The sequence below is a fragment of the Vollenhovia emeryi genome, unplaced genomic scaffold, assembly GCF_000949405.1.
Source record: "Vollenhovia emeryi isolate VEMERY1.0 unplaced genomic scaffold, V.emery_V1.0 DF939145.1, whole genome shotgun sequence".
NCBI lineage: Eukaryota > Metazoa > Arthropoda > Insecta > Hymenoptera > Formicidae > Vollenhovia > Vollenhovia emeryi.
In genome coordinates, this window is record NW_011967221.1 from 512,706 (window position 1) to 537,948 (window position 25,243).

The 25,243-nt window shown below is 42.7% G+C and overlaps 1 protein-coding gene across 6 annotated transcripts in view; it reads right to left on the minus strand.

Annotated features, from left to right (window-relative positions):
* The window catches only part of LOC105566294 (protein vein), a 462,793-nt gene that overhangs the window by 322,220 nt on the left and 115,330 nt on the right, over positions 1 to 25,243 (minus strand). For 5 of the 6 annotated variants that reach the window (XR_001009269.1, XR_001009270.1, XM_012020190.1 and 2 more), the window contains exon 1: positions 15,530 to 18,075. The exons of the other annotated variant lie outside the window; for it this stretch is intronic. Coding sequence is in view for 3 of the 5 variants with exons in the window: in XM_012020190.1 (XP_011875580.1) it covers positions 15,530 to 16,691 (1,162 nt within the window). In the remaining 2 variants the exon portion in view is untranslated. Of the gene's footprint in view, positions 1 to 15,529; positions 18,076 to 25,243 lie in introns of those variants that run through there. 6 annotated transcript variants of the gene reach the window in all.

Below are 25,243 nucleotides of genomic sequence, written 5' to 3' on the forward strand. Positions count from 1 at the left end.
AGAGAGAGAGAGAGAGAGAGAGAGAGAGAGAGAAAGCAGCTAACTGGCATTTTTTGTCCACTTTTTAACGAGATATTGGAGCGCTTTGATAGACAGCAAAAGGAATGAAAAGACAGAGAGAGGAGAAGGTAGGCGAAGAATAGTCGTGTTTCGATGAATAAGAATCGCCATAGTCAGAATTTCTGCTATATCTCTTTTTTTCCTCCAGACAGGATAAATGTGATGCGCATCCCTTCGTTGGATAATTAATCGAACCGTCATAATTGGCAATTATAGTTGCGTATAACGTAACTCGCGATAGCTCATATCAGTTTTTTGCTCTGTTATAAAAAGATCTTATCAATCATAGACACTTATCATAGTAGCGGCAGATTTGTCTTCACTATAATTACTTTTCTCATGTAGAGATATAATTACCTGCCACAAAATTGACGGTGTTATCGCGTATATTGTGTGGCGATTATAGTGTTAACTCGATTATAGTGTATATCAACAAGCCGATGCTTTCCTTGGTATCGGAGGAGTTGTCTAATAGTACACGAAGGAAACGATGGCTGTCTATACGTATATAAAGATCCGTACTGTGCTGTGTAACAGTCAATGTTATAATTACTTTCGAAAATATCACATTAGCTAATTTCTTGAAATAAATAAATCTAAATCTACTAAACAATTGCATATAGATATATTACTGTTTAGTAATATCTTCACTCGTAAAGTATATATATTTTCAATTGCTTTTATTTCATGGAAAACCTATTAAATTCTTTACTTCTATTACTGTTTTACTTTAGAAAAGTTAAAAAAGCTTTTAACGCCTCTTGTGACATCTTGTACTTTTTGAAGGAGTACAGTTTCAAAACAACATTTTGTCCAGTCGCTCACAACCGCAAGAGAAGAATCACTTGTCGCAGAGCGACCAATCGCGCGTGTCCGATCGAACTCGTCCTCAAGTTCGAAGCCTTGAATTTTGGCGAGGACGAGACGTGCTTTCGGAGTCGTGCCAGCGCTGATTCATTGCGGAAGATTAACAACCGATGCCGCGGTGGCAGACGCGACAGAAATGGCATGCTCTCTATTACCGGGAGATCGGAGTTACTGCGCGATTATGACGGCGACGACGCCGGCGACAAATTTTGAGCAATTTTATCTCGTCGATTAACCGTATCTTTGACGTTGTAATTGACACGGATGGTAGCTCCACAGGGTGGAAGAATTGCCGTAGACTGCCGATAACGTCTTGAATGAGAACTAATGTACGTACGATGCAGTAAGAGGTAATCCACTTGCGGTTAAGTGCGTTACTGCACCGACCCTACTTCATCTCTACTTTACGTTTCCTCGGCGCGCCTTGTAACGCTCCCGCTCTAATTTGGGATACGCTATCAGGGTGTTTTTTGTTTTTCGATGAAGCAGTAAAAGCGAAACGGGCGAGAGAGAACGCGGATGTTGTATGCGTTATAAAATAATGTTGCAAAGTAAAATCGAAGCAATTCGAAGCAATAATATTATTGATATATTGACGTTCGTATAAAATGCAAAAGAGATATTTTTTATTCACCAGACAACATAAGCGCGCGCTTCGCGCGCGCCATTTACTCTGTTTAAAAATTCGCATGGTTTGACAGCTGCAAATAACACGACTGAAGCATGTCGTATCGCACAAGCGAGACAGCTAATCAGTATCTCGGAAAAGCGACGATACTTCCAGACTTTTGACTATCAACTTAATACGCCTTTTTTATATAGGATAGGAAAAGGACGTTTTTACACTTTTTTACTTACATGTCAATAATCACTTTACTATCGCGATTTGAGTGAAGAGCGACAGCAATAAATACGTGCTAATCGGTAAGAGCTGTGAAGAAGATATTTCCTTACTACACCCACTCTATTTTGCCAAGGCAGTCGTTTTACCTTCGAGCTGATTGATTCCTGATATCTTCGTTTACAGTTTCAAGACATTCTCTCACCGATGAGTAAAAGTAAGATTCTCCAATTCGCTCGCTCCACTTTGCATTCGCGTGACTCACCGAGTCCAACTCGCGGATCTTGTAATTCAATCCACGATGACGCCGTTACGCCGGTCAATTATAATATCGCGTTCGGGTTAGCTGATCGTCGTACGATGAACCTGTTAGTCCTGTGACGATCTCGAGAACCAAGCGAAAGAAAGGGAGGAAGGAAGGAATGAGCAACGATCGCGAGCTTTTCGGCGATTGTCGTCGACTTGTGGATAGCGTTCAATCCTGACACAGGATGGCGACCATAAATCGCCGCGGGGGATAATATTAAAATTTCTTTTCCTTTGGAAAGTGATATACGTGGGTGCTTATCGCCTCGCGAGACACGAGGGTTATCCATCCGAGACATGAATCCCGCGCGTGTTCCTTCTATTAACAGAAGAATAAATAAAATCGCGTCCTCCGAGAAGAAAAAATATTCCCGCTTCTTTCGTACTTCTTTTTCTCCCTCTCTTTCTCTCCTCCTCGCACGGCTCTCGTATGTAAAATCTTAATGCTAGATCGCGAGTTCACAATGTTTAATAAAGACTCTTTAATCCTTTAATCACTGCGCAATTCGTATGATATATTTCTAATAGTCGCGTTAAACATAAATCGATTGGTTTCATTAGTTTGCTACTATCTGAACTAATTGACCGACTCGTTAATTATTAAAGATAATTATTTATTTTATACTTGTTATCATTGTACGCGATTTGTCGTACCGCGGTGTTGTTCGCGTTCTCACGCGATATCTAATGACTAATAAAACGTAAAATGATAAGATAACAGAAATATAATATAGAGCATTCTAGCGTGGGATATGTAGCTGCAGCACCGAGGCGCGAACACCGCCGATGTTATCATCTCGATTTCAATTCGCGGGTAGATCGTGGAATCCGTCTGTGTCGGCTTTCGAAAGTAACCACGCTACGGCGTGGCGCCGCGGCGGAATGAAATCGTTAGAATTGTCTGGGAGGCAAAATAAAGGGCGTGCGCTGCACGATCGTGTCGTGCGATACTTCTCGCACTTCATTATGACCCACCGAAGAGAGAGAGAGAGAGAGATTTCTACGGACAGGCGGGCGGGTCGCGAGTACAGAGATCACGGTTTCGCTGTGCAATCGTGCCGCCACTACCGCCGCCGTTCACTGTGATCGCACGGTCGGTCAGATCGCTAAAAATAATCACGCTCTCCGAGAACGGTCGGACACGTTAGGAGATCGGCGGCTGCTGGCCGCCCAGCAGTCTACACGATCGCCGGGGCATACCGGGCCAATACACCGGGCAATTAATCTGCCTTGCGCGCGGCTCGCGAGCTTGATTTAATCCGCCGATCGCGATTTCGGACCCGCTCGTTTCGCCGTTCGTGTGCCATGGCGCGCTCTCTCTCTCCCCCCTTTTTTCTTTCTCTTTTTCACGCGTGGAATTAAATTAATGCCGATTAATTTTTAATCCTCTGAGATCCAACTATTAACATTGATGATTGAGGATCGAAGGTGTGGATTTAAACGACCGGCAACGCTTTTTTTTGCAATCGTTATTTTTTTAGATATCACCGATAAAAATGTATAAACGATGTTGTGTAAATCGATATAAATTATTGCATAACGTGTTTATTGTCTTATTTTATCTTGGTTAATCAATAAGTGTGTTGGTTCTGGAATTGGTATCTTTACTTTATGTTATAAAAATACTACTATTTCATATTGCATTGTACTGTAAAAATTAAGTTGTCTGTCAGTGTACTAAAAGGTTTTGCAATGGGATTAAGTGAGAGCATGATTACTGTGAAATTTATCTAAGAGAGTGAGAATTGATTTTCGCATTCCAGCACAGCCAAGCACTCTTAATCTCCATGGTGAAATTTCCATTAAATTTTTATTAAGGTTAATTTGAAATCCACGCAAACCAATTTTCTCATATATTCGTTTTCCTCTTTTCCACCCAAAATATTTTCGTGATTATAATTATCACGAAATTTCCGCACGCGCGTTCGCTAAGGAAGGATTAACTCGTAATTTATTCAAAGAGTTTGCCTAAACTGTTGTTTAGCACTTTCGAATTATAAACGAATTAATATGCCGAAAGCGTGTGCAACGGTTGTGTGCTGAAATTGGCTCACATAACGCATTAATTTAATATAAATCCTCGCGTCAGATCGTGCGATAGAGCGTCTCCGATTGCACAGATACGTGAATTCATAAATCAAGCAGATCTCAAAATCGATTTCCGCGTAATAACATTTTAGCGAAAGATCACGATTTAAATCATCGATCAATTAATTTCATAATTGTATGATGCAGGAGATAATGACAACGGTAACGATAATAACTGCGACGAAATGACTATTATAATTGACAACGTGCGTATCGTATTGTTGATTACGATCCAACTACAGACCGAGTTCAAACAGTATTATCCACTTAAATTGTAAATTTGGCAATTGTCACGAAATGCGATCAGATTTATTTTTCATAAATGTTTGCCTCCAAAAATACATGCGTGGCTATGTTAGTAAAACGTCATTTATTTCTCTACACATATTTAATATTTCTTCATATCAACATAGATGCTCTTTTAAAAACTTTTTCATTATAATTTATCTTTTTATATATCTCTCCAGTAAAGTCATAATCCAACATCTCGATTTTCATATTTTTATTCACGTGTATGTTCAAAATATTTTCTCATTTTCTTAAAATAAATTTTTAATCAAAATCGTTCCCCATTAAATTGCTTTCTCTTTAATATACATTTCTCTCACAAGTCTTATTTTCTTGTACGGAATTCGAAATATGTGTAAATCTAAAAAGAAAGACTCCCACGTAATATACATTAATGCTCCTTATCAACCTTCATTAATAATTCATATCCATTCATAATGTATACGTTTCTTAATTATAAAATTCCTGCCCTTTACATTGCACATAATTTCATTTAATATCAATCTTTCTCGTATCCGTAGAGTCAGTACTTCCGCTGTTGTAGCGCGCGATAAAGATCGCATGTGCGCCGATCGATCGCTCACCGATCCGCGCAGCTCTCAAAGCGGTTCGAACGATCTTCGGTAGATCTCTCGGCGTGTTTATGCTCGGCGTTGGATCGGCGACCGCCCAGCAGTCTACCCGGTCGCCCCGCACGCCGGTACGGTGTATACACACACCACACGTGTGGTCCCCCACCAGAGAGAGGGAAACGCGACGGTGTCCGGCCGTCCCACCTCGCGCGCCTTCACCTGCGGGCCCACCGGCGTATGCGTGCCGGACTGCGTGCGAGCGTCCAGAGAGAGTATATAGAGCGTGTACCTGTGGGTTCTTTCTTTCCCCCTCCCCCTCCCTCTCCTCTCTCCCTCTCTCTCTCTCTCTCTCTCTAACTCTCTGTGTATGGACACAGGGCCGTACGTGCTCTGGATACGTACGTGCCGATTTCCTCCCTCCCCGCCTGCGGACCCAGAATGGCATAGCCGAGCGCACCTTATCCCGCTGACTGGCTCGTGTACGATGCGACCCAATCTGGTGTCCGTTTGGCTCCCGAGCTCTACTATTCCCGTTAATGTTAAGTCGAGCTCAATGTATCTCCTCGCCGTTACGTCCCCCTCTCACGCTCGTAAAATTTACAATATATTTCTAAATGCAAACGCAACAGTCTGAGGCTAATCGGTGAGAATGCAACGAGGTCGACGTGTCATTAGAAATCAACTCAATTTGTTGGGTATTTTTGTTCCGAGTCTTGAATAAAATGGAAAAGGTTGGGACAATAATTCGTATACATTATTCAGACGGGCTTATTGGGTTACCTGCATTTTATATTCGTGTGCTTTACGTTATTTCGAAGAAACAGATTCCTTCACCGGAAACGACGCATTTGTCCGCGATACAATTTATAATCAACTATTACACAGATACGCTATACGCTCGCTCAAATAAAAGCCATTTAACCTGTTTAGCTCATAACCGCGCAGACCATCTCGTACGTGGATATTTTTCCGATATTATGACAGACGATATTGGATCGCCCGATATCGTCTGTCATAATATGCACAGGAATAGCACCCCAGTGTTTTGAGATGGACGGCGTGTGTTCGATTTCCGAGGCTAACCGACGCGGATCGAGATGCAATCCTCTTCGAATCGGCCAAAAGTGTCACGACGACGACGACGACGACGACGACAACGACAATGACGACAACGATACGAACGACTACCGAGATTCTCTCAGCTATTTACCCGAAGCACCGTTGCGTCGTTGCACCGCGGTGCACCGTTGCACCGTACGGCGCAGGCCGTACGACGTGCTCGCGTCCTACATACGGCCGCGTGTCGAACGCGACGATAATTGGCGTCAATTAATATCGATAGTAATTCGCCGCCGGGGCCGTAGAATCTGCGCGCCGCGCGCATCGACTCCCATCGAGTGATCGGCGAGGCCGATCGAAGCCCGACAGCGAACCAGTAGTTAAGGTCAGAGCGACACGTGTTCCGCGAGATTTTACGACGTATCGACGCGTTCGCATAACGCCGTATCAAATACCCTATTACGGAAATAGACACGACACGGACAATCATGATCTAATGCGTTGGGACTTTAACGAGATGATCGGCAGGAGGAATCTTTATTAGAAAGATATTACGTCAACGTCGCGCTCGTTTCTCTCAAAGCTACTTGGGATAAACGACAAATTGCAAAAAATGTCACAGCTATTTGCTAAATCAAGACTCGAGTTACTGGCACTTCAATCGTGTGAAATTCTAGTTATTGGTGCAAACATTTCAGCGAATTATATTTCTGAGATGTATAATGGAATCGCGTCATGCAACAAATGTTAGAAGACCAAACAGATGTATTGACACAAGTTCAGTTTGAATTTCGACCCCGCTGCAGCGAGCCTGGAAATCTCCCTCACTAAAAAAAATTTTACTAACGGTAGATTTCTAGGTGTTGTAACAAAAATTTATAGCAGCTATTCGTTATTTTATGGTAGTCAATTGTTTGTGGCCTACAAAATTTATAGCAGCAACATTCTAGTGATACCCTCTGGAAAGTTTAGGTTTCATGACTAAATATTAATCGTTCACACTGGATAAAAATGAATTTCGGTAGCATAGCTAGAAGAATCTTTGCAAATAATATAACTGTTTATGCATCACAATCAAACGTTATAACGGATGGAGGACACAAAAAGACTTTCTTCCTAATATTCGCCAACAGTTAAAATAGAAATTCCGTTTCTGTTATTTAAATTGATTACATACAAAACATATGCGATTTCGCAGTATTGGCTATTCATTTAGGTACCTCAGCTACTTTTTCGTACCTAGAAAATTGTTGCTGCAATTGCAGGATCATTTTTTCGAGCGCTGGTAGCACGCGGGAAAATAAAAAGAAACACTACCATGTGTATTCTCGTAAATTCGAGATCTCGAAAGTTCAGCGCTTCGAAAACTCGCTTAAAATTTTCGCGCGATTCGAGCGGCAGTTCACTCAGCCGGTAAAATTTTGTGCAAGAGTTCTCGTCGCGGTACGAGGGACGGAATTCGTACAAAGTTTAATTCAAATCGGCCGACGGTGTTCCACGAAACGGCGCGTTTGCGGACGATAGAACGTGAGCGTAGACGTGAGCTGGTCGAAAGTGCGAGGGCGGTCACGAAGAATGTAGGAAATGACGTACACATAGCCGGTAATTTGTTTCCGGAAACTCACGAAATATCAGCCTGATTGCCTGCTCGGCACGCGCGTTTCATTTTACGCATTACGAGGACACGCAAAGGCGACAGTTCTGAGGGATCGCTCGGTTTGTTCGCGCCAACGAGCTTGCGACGCTTCTAAGCGATGAAAAATGGAGTCGTCCAGAATTTCAAATATACGACGCGTGTATATATGATGATTAATTTCGTCTAGCAGCTACGTCTGCAAAAGCGATATAATAAAATTGATTTTTAAAATGATAAAGCAGAAATGATCTCGAATATACGAAATGTTCAAGTGCCTTTGTAGACTGTAAAATAACATTTTGCACAAAGCTCTATACTCTATGATAATTGATCAGTTATGTTCCAAGGAACACCTAACTGAGCGCATATCAAGTGCACTTCAGACACATTGTGGCGTGCATTATCAAAATTGTGCCGTTGAGCTCGGCGCGATTAAGTTTGCGTCCATGTACTATCCTTAATTCGCAACATAATGCACATGCTAATTCATTTACGCGAGCTTCTGCCTAACTCGGAATCCCTTATGGCGACTTTGTATTTTGCAGCTACTCGACAAAATAACATCAAGCGCTCTTACGGTTACGTTACAAAAGAAAACGCGCAAAGAGCATGGGACGGCGAGCAGCGATACACGCGGATAAGCATGCACAAAAGGACAAAGCTACCGGAAACACAATTTCGATATAACGTAAATTGTATGGCCACTGATTACCAGACAGATTATATCCTACAGTTTTCTGTCAAGATTCGCGTCGTAATCCGTTTGTACAGTGAAAAAACCATTTTCGCTACCGTAGCTAATCGACGTTTGCTAAAAATATTTTGCTGCGTTAAATATTACCGAAAAGTGCACGTCTAATTGAAGAAGATATAAATTGACCCTTGATCCACCAAGGGTGGGAAAGCATAAAGATAAAGGGACGATCGGAAGGCTGGAATAGAGAGAAGAGCAAAGTACTAGGCTATCGCGATATTCTCGATGCGCTCTCCTTCAAGTCTCTTTATGTCTCCTTCTCCGGTTCGTTTTACGCCGCTCGGATATAAACTAACAGAATGTAAGAACGAGTTTCCGATTAAGGCCCTATAATTGATGTCTCCAGCCTTCTTCCTCCTCCCTTGGTTTAATCACCGCCAACTGGAGAAGGGAGGGACTCGAGGACCCGCTCTTACAGATCACGGATCAACGAACCGTCACCGAACATCACAGGATCTCATATTTTATGTTCCGCGCGTCGCCCGATACTGCGCAGACCTCTTCTTTCTTCTGCAATCGCTCATTGCTTGGGGAATACATTATTTTGCGTATATGTATCACTTTCATCTTTAACAAACGTTGAGTATGTGACAAATGCTAAAGTGTTAACTTAGATGACGCTTTATGTGATCAATTCTTTCAGCGAATTTAACCAAAAGTTATCTTAAGCTGGACATAAATGTGTCATAAAAATCCCTTGGAAATTAATTTTAGTAATTTAGTAGTATAATAATTGGTAGCATAACGCACCGCGTATATTACTAAATATAGAGATTCTAATTAACGTACTAACGTACTATATAACTTACTGTAACTTCACTTTACTATTGTAATAGTTAAGTCAATAGTTACCACTCTGAAATTTCGGAATGGCATTGCGAGTCGCACCGGTCGATACTAATGATCGCGTTACTAATTAGTCCTTTCTTTAAAAAAAATCGTACCGCGTCAACACGGTCTATCGCTTCGCCAGGACTCACTCGTAATTAGCGCGCCGGCTAATTAGCGCGTAGCACAATTACGAGACGCCGTTCATGCCCGGAGAAGGCATGTGTCCCGGAAAAAAGGAGCCGAACTAATTATTTCATCGGGACAATTCGGCGAGATTGGTAAGTTTATTAAGATTGGGGGAGCCGTCGAAGATCCGATTACCCTCCGCCGCACTTGCACGTGATAAATCTACTTAACGAAGTACACGGAGCAGGAAAGTACACGCGGATGCTATGTAGGACGGTCCGAAACTCTCGTGTGGCCTTGATCGAATATAACTTGTGCGTTCCCAAGAAAATCTATATCCACAAGTTTCTTCTCGTTATCGCTGCGATGATTATTATATTAAGTTTCGAGGTAATCGATACGGGAGGAAGTTTAGAGTTGCCTTTCCATGGGGTTTCGAGAGGCGCGGGTCCTCAGACAACAATCCCCTAAACGAGCCGAGCCTGCGTCTGCTTTCCGACGTTCCCTCTTATATTCTGTCACGATCTTCGGAGAACGATAATGGGATAAGTCGCGAAAACTTTCGATCCGCCGACGAGATGGATGTAATACACGCGCGGAGCAGGTAGGCGCTAAAGCAAACGAGCGCAACAGTTATGAACTCCTGCGGAGGAGAGGCGAGCCGCGGAGATGAGGAGAACGAAGACGAACGATGGAAACGTTAACGACACGACGGTGGATAATACCAGCCGGTAGTTTCCGAGCACGTCAAAGGACCCCGTGTTTGTTTTCTCGCCGGAATTCGCTTATCTTCGCCGAAACTTGGATAAGCGATCGGTCCTGAGGCGTTGTTCCGACGGTAGTTACGCTGGACTGATTAAAATGGCCTTTGCGAGAATCGATATATCGCGATAATCATGAGACGTCGGTTTCACAATATCGTCCCTGACTGTCGCGTTTGTTTCGGACTAAGAGCCTTAGTTAGATCTGCGTGTTTATGCTTTTGCATTTCTCCTGGAAACTAGCCGTGCCGATATGCGTTGCGGATTAACAATTGAAATTAATTCCCGGAAATTAATTCACGGCGTTATCCGCATACGCAATTGGAAATTCAACGAAAGCATTCGGAGGAAAATGATTTTGAGATAGTTTTCAATTCCATTTCAGCGTTCGTACAATTTTTTAGGTTTTACGCGAGTAACCGAAATAAGTCTCGTTTATCGTATAAACCCCGTGTCAATCGATTTCTTTGCTGGCCACATGTATTATTTGCCTATCGATATTCTACACATAGGCAATTCACATCGTAAGACTTATTTTTGTTTGTTGTAAATTTACTTTATGCTAGCCGAAGCGAGATGTGGAAGGCAAAAGTGGTAAAGTCTATTACGGTGATTGTAAAATTATTTTGTATTGCATTGCGAATTTAGGTCAATCGCGTGACTACCCATAAATAAAAATTTACTTATATGGAGGTAAATTGCAATAAAATAAAATAAAGCCGAGTTATTTGTATTAATTACTGGTATTATTTATAACGTGTGTGTATGTGCATGTGTGTGTGAGAGCATGCTAATTTTTATTTGAATAAAACTAAAATAACAGAGGATACTTTTACAGCCCTTTTTTCTATATTTTGCGACGTTATACAAAAGGGCATTTTTTTCGTTGTTTTCAAAAATGTTGTTTTCAGTAAAGATCTGATAGCTAAATTACTTGAATTAGAGATTAGATGCAATAATTTAAATGCGAATATACTATATAAATCAGCGAGAATTATCAGGATGTTAGCAATTTAATAATGCATTATTGCGCGCGCCGGTATTACGCAATTATTTAATTAGTGCACAAATTGTTGGTTAATTGTTTATCTCTTGTGTAATTGTAATAATCAAAGACTTCTGAAAGAATAATCATTTGCCATTTACTCCCTTTTCCAGCTCTTGATCTCGGGTTTTTCATTAAAAATTTAGGATAAGTATCGATCAGATTAAACTTTTGCAATAAACATGCAATGCTCCCAATGTACTTTCTACGTTTTTTTACGATCACAGTTATCGGTTACCTTTATGCAAGTCTTCGTATCGGTTACGTCGATAACTCATTATCTGTCACATTACGAGCTAGTCTTAGCACTGGCTTTAACCGACTTCAAAGATTTACAGAATATTCTATATACAATTCTATATTATTAACAGAAAAAATATATACCATTAAAGATTTAATTCTGTTAAGATTCTGTTAAGAAAGTATCTGTTAAGGCAAGTGCAAATATGCTAAAGAACACGCACGAGTCATTAAACGTTATCGAAACATTAAAACCAAAAATTCTACGAAAATATCCAATAAACTTTTTTTTACGAAATTTGCTGGAGACTGTACAATACACTGTAAAAAATTACATGTAAAATTACAATTATTATGATGGGTAATATTGGGACCACCTATTAAAGGTGTATAGTTACATACGTCTGTAAATTTACACCTTGCAGGTAAAATTATTACCTTATATAATAAGTAAACTGCATCCTTTTAATTGTGTAAATTTTACAATTTGTTGTAATTTTTCATCAAGTATAAACAAGTATTTACACAGCAAAGAGTGAAACAAATATCTTTGGTAAAAGTACATAAATTAATATATTTCTGTTATTAATAGCGTAATCGCTACACTTATTATGTATGTAATTTTACATATTTTTTTACAGTGTAAAATTAATATGAAATTAACTCATAATTTGTACGAACAACTTCATTCCGATAGTGTTTCACTAGCGAAGAAATCATCGATTCGAAAAGCAGAGATTAGTGATCATTTATTACAACAGAAATAAGGACAGGATTACCAGCACCAGCATCTTTTGAAGAAATCTCTTCTATCCGTGCACAATCCAGCAGCGAATTAGCCAAACGGAGAAAAAAATAAACTCAAATTGATGGAAAGGTCAGCGCAAATGTCTCGGATACCTTGTAAGCAGGGTAGTAGCGGTAGTTAGCGACGCGAAGTGACCGCTAACGATCACGTTTCATTAATGCCTCTTATTCCGTTAACGTTAGAGATCGAGCGCGTGCGCCTCGCTCGCTCGCTCGTTCCGACCTGTCTGTCGTCGTCGCGACTACGCGCCACTTGTTAACTGTTAAGGACAGGTGGAACCGACGCGCGCGCGCGCGCGCTCACGATTACCGCTTACGTTCCGTCACGACACGGAGTTCAAGATAAGAAGAAAATTTGCAAGCCTGCGACACCGACCCCGTCATCCTCCGATGCCCGCGCGGAATTTGTCGTATCGCCGGCGGCTTTCTACTTTTCCGCGCCGAGCGTTTAAGGTAAATCAAATCAGATCGTTTCTTACTCGTGTCTCAATCACGCCGGCGATTTCTATCGCTGCAAGCGAGACGTTGAAATTGTCAGCATTCAAGAAGAACTTTTTCAAGAATTAATCTGATTTAGTTTACGAAATTCGTCAAACTCGGATTACATTAATTTGTACCAAGAATAAAAAAGTATCCCTCCCAGACGTAATTCTGATATTTATATTGCAATTTATGAAAAATCGCATTTTCGAAACTTCCAACAAATATCTCGAGGGGAAAACCGCTGACCAAAATCTTGTACACCAATGCCCACTAATGTCCAGTGGGCATTACTTAATCTTATTATCTTGTATGATCTTATTTTATCTTATTACACCTTTAATAATGCCCCAGAAAGGCCTAATACCCAAAATAATGTCCAAAATATGGCCAGTAATGCCGCAAATCTGCACACCACAATGCTCTCAGCGGTTTACCCCTCGAAATATCTATTCTAACTTTCTAGTTGCTAAAAATTGAATGAGGAATCCTAACGAAGTAACTTTTAGGTAAATTTAAGCAAAAGCTGAAATACGTGTGCCCGATTCGAGTTTCCTCTCAAACTCGGTGTCATTTACACAGATCTGCCAGAGAGGGAACATGACCCTGTTCCATCACTCGTCACGTTCGGTGCGATGATAAATCGACCGCGGAAGGTCGTCACGCGAGTCAAACGGTAGAGTCATCCGGCAGCGGTCCATGCAGCCACCGAGATGAGGTGGGAGCCAATGGTCTCGGCGACGAAGAGATCGCGCGGAGAGGTGGAAGCGCATTGAACCGACGCCGACAGCAAATTGGACTACCTTCAAAAATTCACCGCTCGTTAAGCACCGACGCGACGCGACGTAACGCGACCCGCGACGATTGGCGAGAGCGTCGCCGCGTATTACTAATCGACGATCGCGAGGGGAAACTGCTGGGACGCGGTGTACGTATCTCGGTGAACGAGGCGACGCGACCGCGGATTCGCGACTTACGTGGCGGGTTAAATATAAGCGCGACGCACGGCGTCCCGACGATCACGCCCGGAGAGCGCCTCTTTCCTCTTACGTCGCAGTCGTAGCCGTTCCAAGATAAGATAGTGCTTGGACACTCCGTGTCCAATGTCGTTGGAACAATGTCGTTGAAAACGATCCCTCGTCGCTCTGCTCTCATAGAGCTCTCCTTTGTAGCGGCATTACGATCTTTCCTAGATTAGACGTGAATTTTGCAAAACGATTCCATGCTATTATTGGATACTGCATAATGCAAATGTCAGTTTATCAAAGCCTCTCGACAGAAGAAATGCGTAAACGGCGCGTGTTATAAATTCTATGACTTGGATATCTCGATCTTGCTCGCTGTAAATTCTCAATGGTTCCAACGTCGAATGTGACAATTGATTTAAAACGCGGATGTTACGCGACGAAGGGAAATTAGAACGTGTTACAGCAACACCGCGGAGGTCACGAGCTTATTTCTGACTTGACAAAAGACATCGCATTCGAGCCGAAAATAAATTTCCGCTAAATTTCCGTACAATTTTTCGTTGGGGTTTGTACTTTAATTAACAGTTAAAACATGTTCTCTAAATTAATAAAAGTTTAGTCCTGAATTTAAACGTAAAATCTGCCTGTACCTCCGTGCTGTATCACGCGTGAATTAAAATATTCACGTGCGTTTACATAAGTTAGCTGCCATATTGCCGGGCTGTCTGCAAAAGGGAAATATGTACACGCGCCTGTTGGAACATCCCTCTCCATATTAACAATATTGCTGCACTATATCCCGAAACTGATCGAGAATTCTACATCGATGACGCGTTTCAACGGAAAAACTATCAGGCAGAGTGTATCGAGCTCGATCGTACCCTCGAGTCATCACAAATCGACCGAAGCGGTCGTCCTGCGACGAACAATTATCGGGAACAAGTGAGATATCACGCGGCGCGCTCCTGTTTATTCGAACCCGAACGCCCCTAAGGGCTTTAAATTCTTTCACCTGCTCAAATATGCAGTCGATTTATTGGCGTATTTTATAGATCGATATACGCTGTCGAAAATCGAGCGAATAATTCATGCTCGTGTATTTCGCGACTAAGTACCTGGATAGCTGAAACCTGAGGTTATTAAAGTGTAATTTGAAACTAACCGAGTTTCAGAGACGACTTTTTTATCTCAATACAAACACCGTAGTTTTTGGCATTTTTAACCGAAAGTGCTTATCTCTTAACAATTTTTAAGGAAAATGTTTGAAATTTGTGACAAAAAGTACCGCGCTACAATACTTGGCAAGTTTATTTGTAGCAATTGCATCATTGGTTTTACCGCGTTTTCGGATAACGAAATCTACAAACCGCATTATGAAACTACAATAGTCGTCAGTTGTAAGAATGTGGTCTTCAAAGATATAAAGATATAAACTAGATCGTGACTTAAAAAAAGGACGGCTAAACGACAAATTAACTGTCGTAATAAAAAAACTTAGATGAAAAAGATGTACAAGTGCCACAATAAAAAAAAGTTGAGAGAAATTAACTTCTCTCTAAACAAAATTCAGTCGTTCGAAGAAAGTGTATACTTTCTGTTTCATTATATACTCGTTTCATCAAAAACATTTAAATAAACTCTCCAGCTGCGCTCTTAACTGTAATCAGCTGTAATTTGAAGCGAAATGGTACCCTCTTGTTTTTCATTTCGCGTCGAGCTTCCGAGCGTCATTTTCTATCAGCGCGTACGCGTTCGATCGACTAATCGGGGATTACAGTACGCATAATTTTTGGGACTCACCGTAATCCGGTCGAACGACAGCTTGGACGACTTGTTCGTTCTTCTTGTTTCGGATCACCGGCTCGCCGAGGATCGTGAAGTTTCTGGGTCCCACGCGATCCACAAACACTAGATACACTTTGCCCCTTTTAATATTGGCTCGCACCACACCACTCGGATTATCGCGTTGCTGCTGTTGCTGCTGCTGCTGCTTGTTACCGGCCTCGTGGCCGTTGCACACGGTCGACTTGCCAGGCACCAATTTGTCGCGAAAATGTAGCCGCACGCTATCGTTCTTCTGCAGCGGCTGAAAGCCCGGCTGGTTCTTGTATACCTGCTTCACCTCGAAGGTCACCGCGTAGTTGAAGCCGGGCTTCCTCCGCGAGGACATGCTGCGAACCTTACCCTCGAACACGGTGGGCGCCAGGTAGGCCCGATTGCCCACGTCAACATCGGGACACCAGTTTTGACCGCGGCAGCCTCTGTCCTTGTTTCTGCAGCGGCGTCGCTGCTCGCGGGGCGAGTCCGCTCTGGTACGGTTCTTTGGTCTCTGCTTCGTCGATCTGGCGATCCGTGGCCGCTGCATCGACGACTCCGCCGGTGAATACGCGAGGGGTGCTTGCGTCGAGGAGTGACGGGGCGCGCGAGTCAGACCGGACTCGTTTATCTCGGGATGAAAGGCGCGAACGCGCGTCTCCGTCTCGACGGCGGGGAGGGAGGCGCTGTCCTTGGCGGGGTCCTCCGTTCGTTTGGGACTCGGCCGAGTTCCAGGATCCACCGCGGACGACGTTGCTCCACGTGTCGCCAGGTAATACGAGAACCGTCGCATGTCGCTCTCCGGCGATCCTTCTCCATCTCGGATGAGGTCCTCCCCGAGGTTCACCGAGCTCTGACGAAGCAGCGAGACCGCGTCGAGGTCGCGAGGACGAGCTGGGCGAAGGTCGGAGGACGTGTGCTCCGGGTGTGCCGCAATTTCTCGCGACTGGTACCACCCCGTAACTCCGGCCTCGTCCACCACGCTTATCGACAGTGGACGATAGTGCCTCGCCTCGGTGATGCTTGTCGTCGTCCCGGACGTTTTCCCGAGGACGGTGTCCCGAATGGCGGGGGGTGCCGCAGCGAGCGCCAGTGCGCCCCACCAGCCGCTTAAGAACCCGGCCAAAAGCAGAGGCGCCCACATCATCCAACCTGGTTGGCGGTGTGATCGGGGGTGAGGTCGACACCTCGGTCACCCCGACTCGCACAGAGGCACGCGTTTCTCGCCCCCTCCTTCTTGGTGCTCGGGGAACGTGTCCCTTTCGCTGATACAGATGCTCCTGCGAGTCCTATGTTCCTCGTTGTTTCCCCCCTCGCGAGTAGTCACCTCTGTCTCTCTCTCTCTCTCTCTCTTTCTCGTCCCGCTCGCCCAAACGGCTAGATCGTTGTCGGCTTCCTCTTCCGGGATTCGGGCTCCTCACGAGGTGTTGTACCGCCGGTAGTGGAACGTCGGGGTTTCTTCCATATTCCTCTTCGTCCTACGAGACACTATTCTCCTCATCGTCAAAGCTGGCGGAAACAGCACCGGTGGCGAACCGCAAGATGCGGCCGCTTATCTTATCTACGGGCGTTTTCCTTTCTTTCTTCGGAAAGGCGTCGTATTATCGCAGATGATCCCGACCGGCGGCTGCGACGATCGCGGACGCGATAACCAGCATTGATCTCTCATAGGTCGTGTTCATTATGATTCGCGATCGGCACGATCATCCTGGTCCGACCTGAACCGGGGCCTCATCGATGGTCTCACCGCGAGAGCCCCGTCGAGTTCTTTCCGCGATTCCGAGCGAGACGGGCTCGGATGCTTGACAGTCGACGGAACCGGCCGAGTAGTCCTCTCTAGTCCACGTGTTCGCTCGCACTCGCGGGCAAACGGAACTGCTCGGCCTCGCACCAGGGAACACCCGCGGCCGTCAGCGACATCGAGTCGTGCGGAATTCCGCGGATCGTCTCGCCAACCCCTCGCGCGCTGTCCGAGACTCGGGGTGTCGCGGACCGAAGCGGCAAAAGTGAGAAAGAGAGAGAGAGAGAGAGAGGGAGGGAGAGCGCGGGACACGGTCGGCGAAACGGAGATTCTCTATAACGGGGACGAAAAGAGGAATACGAGGACGGTAACGGCGGCGGAGACGACGACGACGACGACGAGGAAAGTGTCGGCCTCCTCTCTGATCAGCCGAGACACTATTTAAATATACCCACGAGACGACCGCTCCTCTCTCGACTGTACGGCCACCCGCACACTTGCTCGCTCGCGCACTACACTCTTCGGCCCGACGCTCACCACTCTCGCGCACGTACTCGGGCTCCGCTTTTCGGAACGGGCCACCCTTGCCGATCCGCGTGACAATGCGGAAGGAGAAAGGCGAAGAAGGGTTCGCGCGGAGGGACACGAGGAAAGAGACGGACGAATAATTAGCAAGCGTTGCCACTTGCGCTCGTTATCATGCTCTTTTCTCCACGCTCTGTTTCTGTTAATTTTTTCTCTCTCTCTCCCTCTCTCTCTCTTTCTCTCTCTCTCTCTCTTTCGCTCTCTCTCCCTCCCTTATTCTTTCCTCCTTCTTTTTTTCTTTCTATCTCCCTCTCTGTCTCGCGAGCGCGCGCGCGAGAAACCGCTTCCTCTCGCGCGGAGATGGTTGCGCGCGGCCTCCGTGCAGGATCGTCGACGACGGGTGGATCGGGTGGTCGCGCGTGTCGCACGCGGCATAAAACACACGAGGCGTCTCGCGTGTCACGCGTGTCGCGAGAGACCGGAGGAAGGGAGAGAGATCGCCGGTGGCCCCGCGTCGGGCGCGCGCGACGGTTCAAATTAGACTGAGCGGCCCGCTCGCGCAGACCGAGGCCGGCCACAGCGCCAGCGGCGCCTGGCGGACGCCGGTCGAGGCTTGCGCGCGCAGCGCGGTCGCGCGAGAGCGAGACGGAACGACGGAGCGACGACGGGACCTTTAAGAACCTGTATAACAACGACCTAACAACCGAAGGAACCGCACGCGTGTGATCCTCCCGGCCCGTCTTTCGCTCTCTCTCTCTCCTCCGCGAGTCCCTTCGCCATCTCTCTGTCCCTCGCGCCACATCTTTTCTCTCTCTTTCTCCCTCACTCTCGCACCTCCCGCTCGCCCGCTCGCCGTCTCCCCCGCGAGAAAGAGAGAGGGAGAGAGAGAGAGAGAAACGGCGCTCTTTATCTCTCGCATTCGGTCGTACTCGTTGCTTGTGTATACGGCTGTTCGTCATCTTTTAAATTGTGTTCGGAGATGCCCTCTTCTTCCTCCTCCTCTTCCTCCTCCACCTCTTCTTCTCGGCTTCTTCTCCCTCTTCTTCTTTTACGACGACGTCGTCGTCTTCATCTTCTCTTCCTCTGCGCCGGGACGCCGCTCCTCTTCGCTCGCGCGAGCTGGCGAACGTCATCGGACTACCGAAAATAAAGTCTTCCTCCGCGCTTTCCTGTCCTCTCGTCTCTCTCTCTCGCGCCCTCTCTTTCACGCCACTTCCGAGTCGAATATACGCGCGAGCGAAGGGGCTTTGTAAGTGCGAGCGCGAGAGGAGAGGGAGGCGAAAAGGAGCGCCCACCAAAAGGAACTCTCTCTCTTTCTTCCCTTACCGTCCCTCCGTCTGTCTCGAGAACTGCCAATCAAATGGTCCTCCATGAGAGAGTCGGCCTCTTAAACGGATAGTTTTTCACGCTCGCCGCGTGACAGATTAATCCCGGGCTAAATGGCGACACTTAAGCGCGCCGCGCGCCGTAATTAACGCCGCAGCGGCATTCGTCTTCTTTTTGCACTTTCCCGCGCGCGAGCGCCGCGCTCCCGCGCTCCACCCAATTCAAAACGATCCCTCCTGCGCGCCGATATTATCCCGTGACTCGTCAAACCCGCCTCGTTTCTTGGATCGTAAGCAAATAAGACGTACACGTTCCTTGGATCAATTCGAACGACTTTTCGTTTCTCCGCTCATTTTCTTAGCAATGCTTCGTTACGCTCCTAACTTAGAGAGCCTTAATTAAAACGTCCTTACGTTGCTCCTGTTTAACCGGAAAACGACGTAATTATATTCTGCACAACCTGGTATGCGGAAACGCAGCGAGATTTTACGTCGTATGCTTGAGACGCGCAGCCATGTTTTCGCGAATAGTAATTTCGAGCGCGAGAGTCCGCCTTCTTTTTTTTTTTGCATGTACTGATAACACGCGATTTATTGACATTTCGATTTATTCCCTTTTCTACGGGAATATCTGGAACAGTAAAACCGTTTTGACTACATTCGATAGTACAGAATTATAATTTTTTTTTTATACACAATATAATTGACGTGTATGTCAATTGGTTTCGGATAATAACTGCGCAAGCATGATTTATGTCAGATAAATTTACTTCTATGTGTGATATTTATCTCTCAAGCCAATTTCTTGTAGTTCCTTCGACAAGATTAATATCTTTCTTTTTCCAATTCTAGTCTCGCGTTATAGTTACGAATTGTTTCGGGCGATGCAGCAATTGTTCTCGAATATAAATACACGAGTTAAAATATATGACTCTTTTTATCACATCTCGATATTAGCCGAAATTTCGTCCTATCCATATCTTTGAGATAGAAAATTTATTCTACAAATATTCAAATGCAATCTATAAATTTCAGTACACATTCGTTAATAGCGTTAACTTTGTCTCGTATTACATGCTTTATAAAGAGACCAATTTTTATATAAAATTAATAACAGCAATGCAAATAGTGTATAAATAAATAAAAAATTATTTTAGTTATATTACTTGTTACTCGCTGTGTTTATTCAATATCTAATAAATTCATTTATACATTTATTTATTTTGCACACCGTGTGCTTTATAATATATCAATACTCGTTGTTAAAAAAACTTTTAAAACAACAAAAGTACTTCTCTCAAAATATATTTTGGTGCATTTTCCATATATCGCATTATATTTATTATTTAATATAATGAATATATAAAGTAAAAACTGAATGTTGTTGTCTTCGTAAATAATAATGTCACTGTACTATATAGTTTACATGTAACAATGTTCGCATAAAACATTTTTGTACAACATTAATTGATGTTTTTCTGCAATATTAGTAACAACATTAATAAATGGTGAGAAAATATTGCACGATTTTGTGATGTTGTCTCTATCTGATAAATACGTAAAATGTCAACTGCACATCTACGTAATGTGGAATTATATCCGGCTTTTTTCCGTCACTTTGCGGTCTATGATAATACCTTGGTGCGATTCTTCCGCGCTTTCGAGTCGACGCGTGCCGATCCGATTATTATAAACTGGAATGTTTGCGCGAATCGGTGAAAATCATAATCGAAATTCGGTTTTGTCTCGCGAAGCGCAAAGCATCCGCGATCGTTGACCGATCGATCGGCATGGCGCAATGCTAGCAAGGCTCACGGTCGATCGGCGATGCTTTGCCGAATATCGAATTACTCGCGGACACAGCTCAAGAGCAGCCAACTATACGCGAATACATGCGATCATTCTACCGATTGGATTCGACGAGGCATCGACTTTGGGATGGCCCATTGTCCCGCGTGCGACCTTCTGTAATCACTATGTCCGCTGTAGCTGTGGGCTTTTGTACTATTGTCATGACCGCATTGCGTTTCTACCGCGAAGCTTTTCAATCCCGATCAATATTGAAAGAGCGTATTAAATACTATTTCATCGATATTTTCACATTAATATGTATAATTCGTTTTAGAATAGGAAGGGGCCTTTCGAGTTAGAAGGATCCAATTTCTTAATTTTTAGTGTCAAAGCTGATTCAATGTTTTTACTTGTTTCAGATACTTCCCATACCTCAAGGGCTTCTGAAACTCCTAAGCTTCCAAGATTTTTAGATGTTTTCAAAAGTTTTCATCCTCTTGCTCTTTAACTGACTCAAATCGACTCTCCGTATCTTACATATTAGAAGAAGCATTAGAAACATCATTTAAATAGCTCTCTTGATTCCAAGGAAAAAAATTATTTCGCAAAGATGTCGATAGTTTCTAAAGAATAACGGAAGTTTGAAAATTTATCTATTAGAGAGAGAGAGAAATTTAAATTTTCCAATTATTTACTGCAAAATAAAGGATATACGGTTAATTTAAAATTTCATTAATTATTATTAAAAAAACCTTGGATACTTTATAACCTTTGTAAATATATACTTTTTAAATTTATGTTTTAAATAATGTGTTTCAAATTACATTATTCAGTCATTTCAAATGTGCCTTGTTAATTATGGTTGAAAGAAAAGTACCCTAGCTCTTTATTCGACAACTGATGATTCGCAAAGTGATATCTTTTCAATAGCCGAAAAAATATACGGGCGGAGATAAGCAGGACAAGCTTTGACGTAAAAATTCAAGGCGCACATTCTACGGATAATCCGCAAAGTAGATCTTTATCGTAAGTACCAGTTGCACGTTTACAATCAATGGGCCAATAGAGATTTCCTTGATCGGGCAAGTTCCTGCGATGTAGCGAAGAAGGGCGTGAGTCTTGTCGGGATAAAGCCGGTTTCGTTTTGCAAATACGCCCGAACTGTCTATACAGCAACTCTTGGCGGTCGAAGCGGACTTTACGTAACGGTTTATGACAATTGTTACATTGTATTTTCTCGAATCTTTGAAATAGCGAATGACCCAATTTGTAAACTTATATCTCTTTTCTTTATGCGCTTCTCTTTAGGAAACAAACAGAGATAGAATTTTCAAAAACGGCTATGAAAAACACCAGAGAAACGAAATCATTTTAGACTTTCAGAAATTATCTCATCCCTCAACAGATCTATGTTGTACATGTTCTGAAGAATTAAAAGTCTTGAATGATTGTTTTTAGCCGAACTTAATCAACAGTCATATCTAATCAAATGGAAAAAATATGTATTTCTTCTATTGAGGAATTTGTACAAATCGGCTTCGAAAAAGAAACACGGAATCAAATAGATCAAATAATTTGAATTGTGCACAGTTTTAACAAAACTTTAGATAATGGCGTCTCGGCTAGGGAGATATTTGATATTAGAACTTAAACAATAAATTAGGAGCATTGCGGTCAAACAGGGAAACAGCAATTCAAAGTTCCATCGACAACATATGTAGTTAACGTGTTCGCATTTTGCGTTGTAAATACTGAATCAAAACAGTACTGTCGTACACTGATAAAAAATATATTAATAAAAAAAATATTACTTTACTCAAGAAAATTATTCATCGAGTTGCTTGGAATAGCTTATTAACTAAAATTTAAAAAATTATAAGCAAATTAAAACATGCATTTCTTTAATTTAAGTATTTATTAAATATCAAACAGTAGATAATTTTAAATTAAAAAATTTTTACTTTAATTCTATAAAATGTTTACTAGGATACAAGTTTTACAGCGAAGAAAATTGGATTTCTTATTTGACAAAAACAGTGAATTTATTTAAGAAATAATATTCTCTATCTATCTTATGAAATCTTTAGTTGAATGTAGAAAATGTAAAGATTTAAATTAATTTACTAAATATAATACACAGATTTACTTGAAATTTGATATTTTTATTTAAATAGAATAAATATTTACTTCGGTAAAAAAATAATTTGAAATAAATCTATTTACTTAGTTAAAAATGTTTTTTTGTCAGTGTAGACGTAGAAAATATAAAAAATATATAAAAAGAGTACGCTATTTTAAATTTCGTAGCGAAGATATAGAACTGATCGAATCCCGGGGAAATCTATAGAACTGAGAGCAACTGCGCTACTCTTCGAAACATCTTGTGTGTAAAATGATCAGCGATACCGCGCTCCTTTAGAAATATACCTTCGCTTACAACGTGAAAATGCGACTGCGACGGGGGGTTCTTTCACTAACAGCAGCGGCGAACGAATGACACATCGGGCGAACGTGTCTCGGCACAGAGATTCGATTCTACTCGAGGACATTTCGTGAAACACGAAAGGCGGACAAGGAAGAGCGCGTTTTCCGTTGACTTGTTTTAAAAGTATCGGGAAGATGCATGGGGATACGTAAGATATACCTTTCTCCTCTCTCGAGATTCTCCTCGCGGGTGAAACACGAATAAAAATGATATGATGCATGTTCGGAGCCCCGTAAGTGTCTCCATTGAGAAAGGGAAAATTCCTTAGGTGCGCGGGCAATGAAAGACGAGCTTTTATGTTTTTTTATTGACGGACGATATACCTCTCGATCGTTCAAGCTGCAAATGAGGGCATTATTTCAAACAGCATGAACTCTATATTCTTTCCTGGACATAAAGATCTTCAGAAAGGAATGTTCAGTTAGGTAAACTTTTTTAATAAACGTATCTACACGGAGGGAATTTTCTTGTAAAATTTATCCCGAAAATTATGTAATCGTTTCGAAGAATTTTATGAGAGTTTTTCGAGGTTTTACCATACATTTCACTAGTAATTATACTTATCGTTAGTATATATTTTACTAGTAAAATGTACAGTAAAATTTCAAAACACTCATAAACTTGTTCAAAATGCCATGTTGTCCCACGATCACATAATTTTCAGGATTAGTGTATAGTACCACAAAAACTGTTAATGTTAAATTTCTAACTTTGATATCCCGAAACAAAAAGAAGGAAAGGCGTATTGCTACTAAAAATAACATTCTTAAAACAATCTTTAACATATAATTCACAGACCATTTCAGAATATAATTGTGTGGCAAACTTTTCACTCAGATTGGATATCACATTCTCAATATTATCTTCGCGCTTAATTATTCCACCAAATTATTGAATATTGAATCATTACATCAAGTATAACCACACTGATGGGATTAGAGATCTGAGAAATTGATTTTAAATTCATCAAGTAAAGTTAGGAGATTCATTTAGATTTCTATTGATCCGTAATCTTTCAAATAGCTGAATGTTATGTAAGATATGTATGCGGTGTACAAATCATATAGTTTTCTCAGAAATGTGAAACAAAGAATAGGGCCGTTAAAAATTCGGTCGAAAAGTGCAACAACAAGTTCCACCATCTCTCGTCGGGAAGTCCATACAGCGGGATGAATCTCTCGTTTAGCGAGGCTTTTAGTTCTCGTCATTAATTGAGACGCACTCGGAACTACTCCCAACCTCGGTTCGCTCTCAATCTCCGGTAACATCCGCCGTGAATCGCTCACAGAAATTTCCAGAAAGTTATGGCTAGACGTGTACGCGCTACGAGCGTAACGTGCGACAGTGTGATTTGCCGGGAGAGATAATCGAGCCGGCTCATTCGAAAATCAATTGAGCGTCGCGAGAAAGCAAAATCGCGAACATACGATTTACATATGTACATTGGCGCCGTGTGATCGGGAAGGTTCACGTTGAGTGCCCAGCACATAAAGCACAGTAAATAAATATGTTTGCGAAGTCTATGAGAAAATTCGACGAAAGAAGAGGAGAGAATTTTACACTCTGTAGAATGGAATTTTCTATAAGCATTACTCTCTACAAGTCAATCAGTAGATTATCATTGAAAACAGTGAATACTCACTGGTACACAGTTATAAGCAGAGTTGGGAAAGTTACTTTAGAAAAGTATCTAGTAACAGTTACAGTTTTTTTTTGCTAAAAATATAATTAGTTACAGTTACACGTTACCAATTCTGAAAAATAACGCGTTACAGTTACAGTTACTCAAAAAATAATGAATCGTTACTTTGCAGTTACTTTCTTGCAATGAA